The sequence below is a fragment of the Phyllostomus hastatus genome, unplaced genomic scaffold, assembly GCF_019186645.2.
Source record: "Phyllostomus hastatus isolate PE091 unplaced genomic scaffold, TTU_PhHast_1.1 phas_contig_137, whole genome shotgun sequence".
Taxonomy (NCBI): Eukaryota; Metazoa; Chordata; class Mammalia; order Chiroptera; family Phyllostomidae; genus Phyllostomus; species Phyllostomus hastatus.
Window position 1 is genome coordinate 17,416,857 of NW_025333583.1, and position 13,673 is coordinate 17,430,529.

Here is a 13,673-nt window from a genome sequence, read left to right on the forward strand (position 1 = left end):
AGACATTAGGGAGAGAAAAGGAAAACATTTTAATTTATCACAGAAAATCAGCACACCAATAGGGCCCTTCAATCAGCTGTCACGTGATATTCTGTGATCTGTTGTAACGGCATCTTATAAATGTGTCTGTGTGGGAAGTGCTGTTCACTTATTAATAACATTCTAAAAACCATGTTTTAAATGGGGTAATATCTCTTGGAGACTCTCTGGTGGTGGGCTCCTGAGATGACCTCCACCATTACTGCTACTTTTATGAAAATAAGCTGTCAAGAAGAATGGATCACTTCTCATATTTGCTAATGGAGCTAAGATGCATTGCTAATAAGACTCACATATCTAATTTGCTGACTTATCTCAAGGCTGCTGAGAAGTCATCAAAATTGTCAAAAAGATAAAAATGCTTCAGGTACAGCCAAATGTAATATATACTATCAAGTAAATGCAAATAAGCTTAGAAAAAGGTGTGGCTGGAAATCCACATCCATCATTGTCATTGAAAATGAATCCATAGTACCTGAAGCATATTAAATATACATGCAGACATATGCATGAATGTATAGAAATCTCTCAGTCATTCCTGGAACAATGGAAGAGTCTAATGTCTAGAATAATTCACCCCCGGGTCCTATGAATTTGCTTGCCAGATAAAGTTTATTTCAACCAAATGTGGAAGCAGCTGATTGTTTATGGGAAACATTCGTATTTCCCTTAACCTGGGGCATGATATCTCTGAGCATGTCCACCACACACCTTGGTGAAGACTGGAATAGCACATCCCAACCCAAAGTCTTAGAGGCATGAGTATGAGAGGGAGCAAGAGACTCCTTCCCCAGCAACATCGCACACCCAAGGAAGAGGTGAGTTCCACTGAGGACCTGAGAAAGATCTGACCCTCCTTCCACTTCCAGGAAGGAGACCTATTATAAGAAACAAGGGAAAATAGAGGCATAGGTAAACACAGCTCACCTTCTTGCACAACCACAGCAAAGATTACAATTAAACAACAAATCAACTATCACCCAGAATCATCAGAAAATCGAGCTGTATGGCAGTCCAACAACCAAGACATTAAAGAAGTCACATTCATGCCGATGAGCAGGGAGTTAGGCGGGGTGGAGATTCATAGAAACACATGAAGACATAGAGATGTGGAGATGCAGAACAGGAGGTCCCACACCCATGTGTGATGGATAAAAATCAGGAGGGATACCTCGGGAGGGAGGGATCCAAGCCCCACATCAGACCACCCAACCTACGGTTCCAGTGCCAGAAAGATAAGTTCCCACAACTTCTGGCAGTAAAAACCACTGGGGCTTGGGGTGGTGGAGAAAACTGAAGGATTCTCAGGCATCTACTCTTAAATGGCCTGCAGCAGACTTAGGACTTAGGCAGACTCACTCCCTCTGGACTCCAGCATCAGGGCAACACCTGGAAGAGCACCAGTGGCATACAGGGAGAAACTGAAGTGTCTGGCATCAGGGCAAGTGCTGGGAGACAGCTTCCTATTGGACAAAACTCCAGAAACCAGGCAGAGGCTTTGTCTCCATTCCGAGCTCTTCCCCACACAGAGCCCCAGCGGGGCGACACCATATCGGAGATTCCACCAACCTGGTTCACAGGGGTTGCCTCGCCATGGCGATTACCTAAGGGTCTACCCCATCCACAGTACTGATGTGCTTTTCTACAACAGGCCACACCACTAAGACAAGGAGTCAAAGCAGCTCTACCTAATACATGGAAACAAAAACAGGGAGGCTGCCAAAATGAAGTGACAAAGAAATAGGATCCAAGTGAAAAGAACAGAACAAAACTCCAGAAAAGGAACTAAACAAAATAGAGATAAGCAACCTATCAGATGCAAAGTTCAAAACACTGGTTATCAGGATGCTCAAGGAATTCATTAGGTACTTCAACAGCATAAAAAAAAAACCCCAGGTAGAAATGAAAGTTACACTAAGTGAAATAAAGAAACATTTACAGAGAACCAACAGTGGAAGGGATGAAGCTGAGAATCAAATCAATGATTTGGAACATAAAGAAGCAGAAAACACTCAATCAGAACAGAGAGAAGAAAAAAGGATCCAGAAAAACAAAGATAGAGGAGCTGCTGGGACAACTTCAAAAGTGCCAACATTCGAATCATAGGGATGCCAGAAGGAGAAGAGAAAGAGCAAAAATTGAAAACTTAGTTGAAAAAATAATAAGAAAACTTCCTTAATTTGGTAAAAGAAATAGACATATAAGTCCAGAAAGCACAGAGAATCCCAAACAAGATGGATGCAAAGAGGACCACACCAAGACACATCATGATTAAAATGCCAAAGGTTAAAGATAAAGAGAGAATCTTAAAAGCAGCAAGAGAAAAGCAGAGAGTTACCTACAAAGGAGTTCCCATAAAGCTATTAGCTGGTTTTTCAAAAGAAATTTTGAGGCTACAAGGGACTGGCAAAAAGTATTCAAAGTGATGAAAAGCAAGGACCTACAGCCTAGATGACTCCAGTAAAGCTATCATTTAGAATGGAAGGGCAGATAAAGTGCATCCCAGACAAGGTAGAACTAAAGCAGTTCATCATTACCAAGCCATTAGTATATGAAATGTTAAAGGGACTTATTTAAGAAAAAGAAGGTCAAAACTATGAACATTAAAATGACAATAAATTCACAACTATCAATAACTGAATCCAAAAAACAAACTAAGCAAAAAAAGCAGAACAGAAACAGAATCATAGATATGGAGATCATTTGGAGGGTTATCAGTTGGGAGGGGGAGGAGGGAGAATGGGGGGAAAGGTGCAGGGATTAAGAAGTACAGATTGCTAGGGACAGAATAGGCAGGGGGATGCTAAGAACAGAGTTGGAAACGAGTAGCTAAAGAACCTATATGCACCACCCATGGACATGAACTAAGGGTGGAGGGGATTGCCAGAGGGAAAAGAGGGTCCTGGGTGGAGGGAGGCAAAAAGGGAAAAACTGGGACAAATGTAATAGCATAATCAATAAAATATATTTAAAAAAAGAAACAAAGAAGGTTTCCAGGAAAGTTGGGTGGGACTCCCCTGTGGGAAAGTCCAACAGTCCTGTATCCCGTGTTTTGATCGGCGGGCAGGAGAAAATGGAAAAGGGAAGGGCAAACCAGAACAGGACCGGGGCTTTATGTCAGGCAACCCACATGGAAAACATGGTCGTTGGGAAGGTTCCCACTGCACAGAAAAGATGCACGTAAGTAATGTAAAAACACATAAAACACGCATACCTGCAACCTAACTAACAACACTCGAAAAAAATCTGTTCTTCATTACACACACATAAATTCTTTCACTGGAATCCAAAGGGGCTTTTTAAAAAGCATTCTAATATGCAGTTTTATATTTACTAACTTTTAAAAGTGAAGGGGTATAGTTATTTTCATTAGTTTCTGAGTTACTGGAATCATTTTCTTTCCACACACAGGCAATGTCAGGAACCTAATCATGAACCCTTATTCACACACCCAAAATCTTAACCTTTGCAAACAACTCAGTGTTGTTTCCTTACATGTGATGCTTATAATTAGTTGGTAAGCTCCAAGGCAGATACAATTAGCCATGTACACTGCAACTCAAAAGTACCAGTCGCTGACATTAATTCATCATTATTCATTTCATCCACTTTGAATACTCCGGAGTTTTCAGATTTCTGTCATATTGAAATGAATGCCATAAAAGGCAGGCAGCCAAGTTTAATGATGCAAGTTCACTTTCAAATTCCTGTTTGTTTTTCTGCAGCCCCACTGAGAATTTATACGAATGTCAGGCATCAAACTACCATCCCCCGACTACAGTAGAATCACTCAGTTATGGGATGGGAACAAATTATTCCGTCAGTTATCCCCATCAGTCACTGATTTTTTAAAAAGGCTAACATGATTGCACTGCTCTCTCAAGTTGCAGAGTATTAAAACATATTGTATAGCGACAACTATTTTTGACTTATGAGGTAGTATTTTGAAAGGAAACATGAAATGTGCAATGCTAGAATCTCAATACCATCTGCTAACTAGCATCGACCCTGCCTGTTTGCCTGTTGGGCGATGTCCTCCAAACATCTCACTATAGGCCCACAGGCCCTTATCCAAAGCTGTACAGCAGGAGAATTTCAGAATTCTGGCTTATCTGAATTTTAGAGAAGTATGATGCATTTACCGCGTTCCATGTTATAGCCCCAAGTGGACTGGCGCATGCCCTACAATCAAACATATTAACACATTTCCAATGTGTCTTCTATAAACTCATAAAAAACACTTCTAACTTTCAGAGCTTTTTGAATGAAAGGATTCTTGGATAAGGCACTGTGTGACATTGTGCATGTGAACTCTAATGAAATGTCAACTGACAACGTGGACCTTCCCAAGTAGAAACTGTGTAGTATAAATATATACATGTACTTATGGGATCCGAAAACACTTCAGGCCATTTTCTGGCTCACTGATATTAGAAATGCTTTCTTTCTGGGAGAATAGACCACTGAAAAAGGAAGAAGAAGGGAGGAAGGAAGGGGAAAGGAAGGGAGGGGAGGGGAGGGGAAGGAGGGGAGGGGAGGGGAGGGTTGGGGAGGAAGGAAGGTAGATAGATAGATACATGCAGGCTAACACCTTAGTTATACTCCTAGAGAGAATGGTAAGGGCAAATGGAATTTCTGTCAGATAAGTAAGTTGAAGTAATCTATCTTAACCCAACCCACTATTTCTTAGCAGCAGCATGAAAACCCTAACATGAAAATTTCAAAGATATTTTAGAAGATTATTTATTTTGGTCGGGGGAGGGTTCGGTGGAGGTGTAGCTGGCACCGAAAAACCAGCGATGCAGAGCCGTGAAGCTATAGTTTTGTCACTTATTTCAACAGGTCTCAGTCTTCAACATGATAAAGCCTTTGGTAACTAAATATTGATCTGCCTGACCACAAACCTGCTTTCCAAGACAGGTATCTGATATTTGGCACTCTTCTGTTGTAAAAAAAAAAATAGAGAAGTAATTAGACATTCTAAGTTACTAACCTTTGTTGGCCTATTGAAAAGACAGGCTCCACCCCCTCTCTGTAAGAAGTCTCTATACTCCAAAATGCTGCACTTGGAGAACTTTCGGGAATGGGAAACCCTGAGGAAATAAAGGATCAATTATGTAAAAAAAAAAAACTTCCCCAAAACAGTCACTAAAGAAGAAAACTAAAACCCTAAAATTAGAACAAAATATTCACTTTGGACCCAGATGATTTTACACAAACTCTGACAAGGCACTTTACATTCAAACAGCCAAATAATAAGTGTGATAAGAGTTTATAAAAACAGAAATTCAAAGAAAATCGCAGATTTGGGAGCAAGGTTCCAACCTGCTCAGCATTCAAGCCCTTTGTTGCCTGGGCTTGAAAGAGTTTTTGAAAAGCTCATCACATAACCTGTTCGTCTAGGCGGTATTTTGAGATGAGGTCATTTTCATTTGCTCTGTCTCAGTAAAGGCAAGTACTTTTTTGCCTCCATCCTGAGTAAAAAGAGCTTGGGAACCCACTAGATTTTATTTTGAGGAGGGAGTTGAAATGGTCAATTTATTAAAGATTATATAATACAAGCTTCAGGAAAACAATTTGGGTTAATGAGGAAACCCTAAAAAGATGTTAGAACACACACATGTATGTTTTTAGTGTGTATACACGCAACAGAATTAGGGCAAACTCCTATGAATAACAGCTTCTTATTCTCAACCACAAATACTACTATGGAGTGGCATTCACGATTTAGTAGGACTGCAACATGAACCTCTCTAAGATTTAAGTAATCAAATTACTATCTCTATGTCAGTCAGTGCCTGCGGGAATGTTATACGCGTAGTCAAGGTTAAATGAAATCATAGAACTTGATTCCTTGAGCATATTTGCAATCGTACTTAATCCGAGATTTGCAAGGCCACTTACGCTAGGATATGGTCTAATATTTACGTATCCTGGTATGTGAGGGCGGTGTATGGAAGGAGGCAAAATCTGCCACTGCTGGCAGTGATCTGTCTCTCAGGAGAACTACACAGAAACATATACTTGAGAAAATACATATTAACTTGAAGTCATTTTATCATACCCTGATTTTAGTCAGCCCAAAAACTCATTGAAAGGGGGTCAAATATACGGTGAGGGAAAATCATTTGACTTTAGATGGTGGGCGTACAATGCAATATGAAGGTCATGTGTAATAAAAATTTACACTTGAACCCTATATAATCTTATCAACCAATATCACCCCAATACATTTAATAAAAATTTCACTTAGAAATTAGGAGTTTAGAAGACATCCCTCTATGGAACCAATGTTGAAAATGGCATTACCTTCCTATAACAGCTCTCACAAAAGCCTTTGTAAGCCATCGTGTTACTGAACTATGGTGCAAACGCAAGGGGGCCATGGAATCTAACAGTTTCAAATTTAAACCACATTTCTAAAATGGTGTGTTCTCAAGTAGCAGGCCACATGGTCGACTCTCTGCAAACCCTCATGCTCACACTCCCGATGTCCTGTGAGCTGGCCTCCTGGTGGAAGAATAAGGGAGGGACTCTGTACAGCAGGTTAGGGTTTCTGGCCCCCCGGGCTCTAGCACTAGCAAAGGCTGATGGGTTGAGCAGATGTGAGGCATGGGCAAAGGAATTAGGAGAGGCACAAGGGTAAGAAACTTCTCCCACCTACGAGGAGAGGGCTCTGGCTTAGGCAGCCTTGGGGCAGTGGTTCCCCAGGGCAAAGAGGATGGTGTTTCCAGGCCTTGGTTCATAGAAGCGATGGCAGCTCCAGGGCAGCCTCTCTAGTGCCCAAAGTATCCGCAAGAGGAGAGAGGGGAGAGGTGAGGAAATGTTCAATGTCTATCAGTAGAAGACTCCCTAACTTAGACACAATAAATCTGTCTTAAAAAAGTGTATTGATTATATAAGCAGTATAGTACAATTTTTATTACAGCAACATGTCTATTTGTGAGTTCCTTAAAAAAATAAATTGACGACAAAATTGATTTTCACTGACTGCTTTAGGTAGACAACCAGCTTTCACTCTAAGTGTACTAAAAAATTAATGCCTCTAATAAACTTAGAAGCATTTAATACTGTGCTGTCTTTAAGGGTTCATAGAAGTAGAAGCGGTTACTATATTTTACACATACCATCGACTTTAAATAAAAAATTAAAATATAAAGTAAATTAGTCCTTTCGTTTTTAAAATATCAGATAATTAATTATTGAATTTATACTAAGTGCTCAACCTAAAAAACCAGTACCTGAGAGGTGGTGTAGCTAATTACATGCAGCACTTTCAGTGGAAGACATTTATCAAACGCATGTATAACGAAAACTTACCCTGTTTCTTCCATTATGCAGCCACCCCAGGACTCTGTGCAGTCACATTCTAGTCCAAGGACACCATTAAAGCAACAGAAGAAAAGAGAAACAACGGAAGTCACATCTTTCATTTTCATTACAGCTCTTAAATAATTTCTTATTACTAATTCCACGTCATAGCTACAGAGGGTGAAGTCTCACTGGACAAAATCGACTTCCTTTAAATCAATATTTCTTTATTCTTTGCAGAAGTGTAGGTTGCTTCCTTAGACAACAGCTGGCAAGAAATACTATTGTGCCTCTCCTCATTTCTGTAAGTCAGAGCTCAATCAAGAACAGGGTCGGAGACTGCCTGTCCAGGAGGCTTCTTCTCTGTGCTTCTAGCAGGACTAGCAGACGAGTTTAATGGAGGTAGGGAGGTGGGTAAGTTGTGTTTGATGTCCTCTTTGACTCTAGATCTAAGCTCCCTCCTCATACAATTGCACTCTCATTAAACTTGCGGAAGAGCCTCGCCGGCATCGTGTGTCCACACTCGGGTGATTGGAACCCAGACTGTGAGTGCTCCCACCCCACCACTGTGCAGTATGAGAAGGCTGGTCACACTCTGAGAAAGTATGACGTCAGGGATTTTGAAAAAAGGAACAACCCAAACATACTAAGAGTTACCTTAAGTTGCTCATCTTAGAATTTTTTTAGAGGAAAGAGAGATACTGCAATTAAACTACAATGACTTAGAAATGAAAAACTATGTTTTAGTATTTATTTTTAATTTTTTATTGTTGTTCAAGTACAGTCATCTCCATTTTCCCGCCACCACTTTCCCCTGCCCCTCCTATGTGTTCACTGGCTGGACATGCATCACACAGACAGAATGGCATGTGAAAGTGAGTAAGAAGGTCAGTGTACATACTTGGCTTTCTGCTAGAAGGTTCCCATTGGATTCCAAGGTTTTGAGCCAGGCTCTGCGATAATACTTGTGCCACTGCCATTGGAAGACCATACTGTTTTTCAGAGTTGAAAGTGTGTGGGAAACATTTGAGAGAGTGCACAAAGCTAGTTATTATTTCTTAATCATTACCTCCTCACATCTCAGTTCCCTCAGTAGAGCCTCATAGCATCAAAACGCAGTACATGCTCCTTCCTCATTTCTTCCTTACAACGGGGCCCAAGAAGCAGAAAGCCTCTGTTACCGTATGGCATCTTTCAGAACTGATGCTCTCACATGGAATCATAATACACAAGTCCTAAAAGGCTGTGCCCCCAACACAACTCATAGCAAACCAGGAACACATTCAACTTACTACGAGTATGGCAAGAGAGGTCTCCACTGAAGGATGGCTATAGGGATAACCTGGTGCATTCTGGTAGTGACCAGGGTTTGCAAATAGTTGGGTTTGGCTTTTTGAGTGTTGTTGCCAACTGTTCTAAGAATTTTCTTTATATAAACAAAGGTATTGAAATCTAAACAATGAGATTAAGGAAATAATTGTTCAATTAATTCTACAGTTAGGTAAGTAGAAGGCATAAAGGTAAAAAAATTTACATAGGGAGAAAACACAGATACTGACTAGATACTATCACAAACTCTTTGATAGAAATGAGTTAAACCTAATGTGGGCAAAGGAGCATTATAACTTTCAAAAAATGTGATAAGGGAAAGATTAATAAGCTTGTACAAATTTATCCATAGACGCCAAAGAATTCTCTTTGGCTTCCATTTGCCCGATACATATGAAAACTATTCTTATGAAATGAAACAATACCTCTTTTCTAACAACAGAGACCAGTTTGGGTTCTATTTACCATTTATTATAAAGCACTCATATTATATTCTTGATGTCATTATCACTCTAAACAAGTCTGAGAAAGGATGTAAGCTGGACCACGGAGGGGGTGGGGGGAGGGATCAGATCAGGTGCAAAGACGAAGCTCTACTTTAAGAAAATGAACAAAATTTACCTCATTCACACCAACTCCCCTTGTGCGAGAGCAGACACCTCCAAAGTAACTCAGACTGCTTCTCTTATAGTGGAATGTCACGCGCCTTAAGGAAAAAAAATCAGCATTAGGAAACCAATGTAGCGACCATCACATACGGTCTCCTAAGACATGTCCAATCCCTTACACTGAATACCCAAAACCATTCCCCTTCAAAAAAATCAAAAATTGCATTTCAAATACATTTAAATTTATGTTGTCCTAAAAACCTTTACATTTGCATTATGTTAATAATCTCAGCTGGGTGAATATTAATTGAGCCCCTACAAAGCATCACGTATTGGCTCAGGAATTGAGGACACAACTTGTGACTTTTTTCTACTAGAGAAGATCTGGTAGTTATACAAAATATTGCTGATTATTATACAATGTTGACTGAAGACTGAAAGTAAAGAAAGGAAATAGTACAGGTGAGAGGAAAGGGAGGAACCTTTGACTGGTTTGAGTCCAGCAAGAACCTTAGAGAACTATCTGAAAACAGCTTCACTGTCAGTGGGGAAGGGAACACGTATTACACACAAGAAAACATGGTACCTCTTTTCCTTAGTGATAGAAGTTCAATTTTAGTCAGTAAATCACCTCAAAGGTCTATATTTCCTAGCCTCTCTCGCAGCTCAATGTGGCCACATGAGTAAGATTTAGCAAATGATTTCTTCGTGAAATTGATGTGTGCAAGCTTTCGGGCTCTAACTCGGCTGGAAGGCATGCCCCCTTGCCGTCCTCCTGGACTGTCATTCCTGCTTCCTGTAATGAAGGCTGGAGCACCAGCAGCCACCCTGAATCCCGAGCTGACCTTGTGGATGGAAGGTCTGAAGGTAGGAGGTTTTCTAAAAGTGGGTCTAACCACGGCAGAACCACCCTCCCAGCACCACACAGCCAACCTCCATGCTTCTCACATCACAGAGGAATCAACATTACCCTTGCTCAAAACCGATGCATTGACCCAGAACTTCACTGATAAAGTAAAGGGATACAGATAAATGTGAAGCCAAAGACTACAGGTACATACGAGATGAGATGCACAGCATCAGCATGTTGCTTGATACGCTGCCGGTATTTGGAGAATTCATGAAGCATCTGCACAGGGTTGGTGGTGATGTCGATGTGATCCTTCTCAGTCCAGGTCTCTACAGCCACCAGGACAACCCTGGTATTGAGCTGTTCCTTGTAAATCTGGGGGTGTAAAACAGGACAGGTGCAGGAGGAAAACGCTGGGTCAAACATGCACAGTCAGTGATTCAGAGTCAGCGGAGAGACGGGAGGGGAGGTGAGAGGGGAACACGAAGTCATCATTAGCTCATCAGAGAGAATCTTCTTTTCCTTTCTCACTTCCAAGAGTGAAAATAAAGACAGAATGAACAATCCCACAATCAGCCTCTCCTACAAGGTTATGTCAATCTCAAATTAGCACATGTGATGGCCAGGCATCTCACTTCAGGAGAGAACGTAGGGACGTCAGGATTCTAAAGTCTGGACATAAACTGAAAACAGACTTTAGAAAGGACACCCTCTCCAACCTCAGAGGAGGTAACAAGTTGAAGCCAAATATACCAGCTCTGGGTGGTGCATTATGGCCAGTAACTCCTGCAGGATTGGAACGGATCACTAAGTCCTTGGACAAACACCAACACCGTGGCTGGCTTGCCCTTGGAAGCTTTGTTACACAGAAAGTAAAATAACACCAGGAGAGAACCACAGGTCTGAAGCCAAAAGAGAAAAGAACAGATTTGTATCACCAGTTCACCTTCACCACAGGGTGGCATCACTCACAGCATTTCAATTGTGTCTTTCCGCTCTCTTCCTCTACTTTTGGCCCGGTAGCTAAATAATTCACATAATTAAGCAATTTCAATGAATGTTGTCATTTTGTCCTCTTTTCAAGCTAATTAAGAAAATAATGGATGACCTTTGAACACGCTGAAGAAAGGGAATATCAGCATGCCTAAATCAATGAAGCGAAAATGATTTTTACAAGAAGCAAGTTAAATGTAATGTCTTTTAAAAATCAATTGTTCAGCTTCAGAACCTTGTATGGTAACGCAAAATAAAAATTACACTTTTCAAGATGTAATTCTGTTCAATCATGCTGAAATGACTAACACAGGGATGCTGCCAAGTAAACAGCTTTGGCAGGGGGAAAGGTGTGTTTAATATTCTCATTTCCATATTCACTTATAATTTTCCTCTCAGAAGACTGACAGGAGCTAAAATTAAAGAAAACCAGGTATAAATTGGCTTTCAGAATTTCAATCCTAACTCCATACGACACTCTATGCCCATCCAGCTGTGCCTACCAAGCATTGTATGAGTCTTTATATGATTGGAGGTTTTGAACTGCTCGAAAGGCAGAAAAGAAGGCAGTTCTTTGGAGAAAATAAGTATCATTTAAGTATTTAGCAATTTATAAAAGGTTTTTATTCACTAGTTAAGAAGAAACATACAATAAATATCAGATAAAAATATATTTAGCTGAACAAAATAGCACTTTATGTTAGAATAGACAAGGTACAATGCTATATTTAATTTATGACTAGCCTAATGAACAAGTTATTGGCACATAATGAATAATATTCACATCTATGGATTTCCTCCCTAAAACAGGAAAAATCAAGAAAATCTTAACCATCATTCCCTGTAAATCACAAAATAAGGCAAAAATTATCAGTAGAAAGGATTTTTAGAGTTAGAGGTCTTTGTAAGGAGATAAGCATTTTGCTGCTTTGAATTAGTTTTATTTGGGGACTCACTTAATTCTGTCACCTGGAAATGAAGTCTGAAGCATTCTTCCAAGAAGAACAGTAAGAAGATAAATTTGGGGTTAAATTTTTTTTGTATTTCCTATACCCTTCAAACATAATCTACCTCAATGTATTAGTTCTTCTGCCATATATTTAAGCCAATAAGTTCAACTGATTTAACAAAGTCTCCTTTGTCCAATTTAATTTACACTCTTCTTGGTAGCTAATTTTCTCCAGTGTTTTTGCCCTCCTTGGGCGCTGGAGGGTCAGACATCCCTCAGAAGCAACTCGAATGTGTTTTTGGAGTTCTGTGAATAACTGGACAGTCCCCCGACACTCTGGTGACACTACTCTTTGTGACACAGGCCACTGCATAATCCCTTAGCCAGATGAGTTTAAAGGTGGCATTTTTACTTTTTCCCAGGAAAGAACTAAAGTAAGCACATAGAAATATAAACCGTTCCATCTTGAGAAAATAGATTTGAGAAACCTGGATACTTACAGAGTCCACGAGGTTGACCACAGATTTTGCAAAGTTGTTGGTATGTGCGTGAGAAGAGCGATACTTCTTGTACTGGGGAGGAAAAAAGAGGTATCAGCCACTGCCAAATCATAATGGTAAATCTCAAAATTCGGCAAAAGCAGAAACCCCATAGCAACAGTAGAAATTGGGGATTAAATATACAGGACTTAGTGTACGCCATGTTGGATACGGTGGTGTTCTCATATTATTTCTGTGTTGGGCAGCAAAATGCTGACAATCTAAAACACCCACAACATTCCAGGTAACAGAGAGGGCCTACAGAAATCCGTAATGAGGAGCCTCACTCCACAGAAGTAAGTTTATTTCTGTCTCCAGGTCTATAAATGCAATCCTTTTACTGTCAATGAAACAAACTTCCCAGCTTATAAGGGCCGACACCAGGACGTTTAGTTCCCACTGGACACCTTCCTCACTTTAAACTCAAGGCCACACACACATCAAGAAAATCGCTTAGGCAGCACGTTAAATACGGTCCATGACATGGAATGTATTTGCCATACATTCCAGTACATTCTTTCAGAAGAATGCCTCCTCCAAAGGAAGACTTTTGCTTTTGACTGTTCAAAGTTAGAAGAAAGAAGAGACATAAAGTAAAAGTGAAATGTGCCCATAGTTCATGATTATTTAAGAAAATAAGGAAAAATAAATCAATGGAATAGTTAGGAAGCAACAGCGGAAGGGCTACCGTTTTAGCTAGGCGCGCGGTGCTGACTCTATCTTTGAGAGGACATTTGACAACCGAAGTCTACCACAGGGCTTGTGCCCGCTACTGAGTAAAAAGTAAAACATTCCCAAACTGCCAAATCGGACTTGCACCTTACATTTTTACAATGTGTCTTCAATTATGACTATTAAAACAATGCATCTTTCATAAAGATTCAAAATATCTCTACATTAAAAATCATGATATTCTTTGTTTCTCCCTTTCCACTTTCACACTATAAATTTATCACACTCTCCCCATTTCATTCTCTCTCTAACCCCCTGACTATGTTTTTTAAACAAAGACTATATCTTAATGCTTACTTATCTGATATTTATTTTTGATAATA

General features: G+C 40.1%; 1 protein-coding gene across 1 annotated transcript in view; it reads right to left on the reverse strand.

Annotated features, from left to right (window-relative positions):
* Positions 1-13,673, reverse strand: part of ADAM23 (ADAM metallopeptidase domain 23) — a 147,213-nt gene that overhangs the window by 36,566 nt on the left and 96,974 nt on the right. Inside the window, exons 10-15 of the mRNA XM_045855941.1 lie at positions 12,580-12,651; positions 10,349-10,512; positions 9,301-9,385; positions 8,252-8,342; positions 7,360-7,408; positions 5,033-5,132 (exon numbers count right to left, since the gene is read on the reverse strand). Coding sequence (XP_045711897.1) covers positions 5,033-5,132; positions 7,360-7,408; positions 8,252-8,342; positions 9,301-9,385; positions 10,349-10,512; positions 12,580-12,651 — 561 coding nt within the window. The remainder of the gene's footprint in view (positions 1-5,032; positions 5,133-7,359; positions 7,409-8,251; positions 8,343-9,300; positions 9,386-10,348; positions 10,513-12,579; positions 12,652-13,673) is intronic.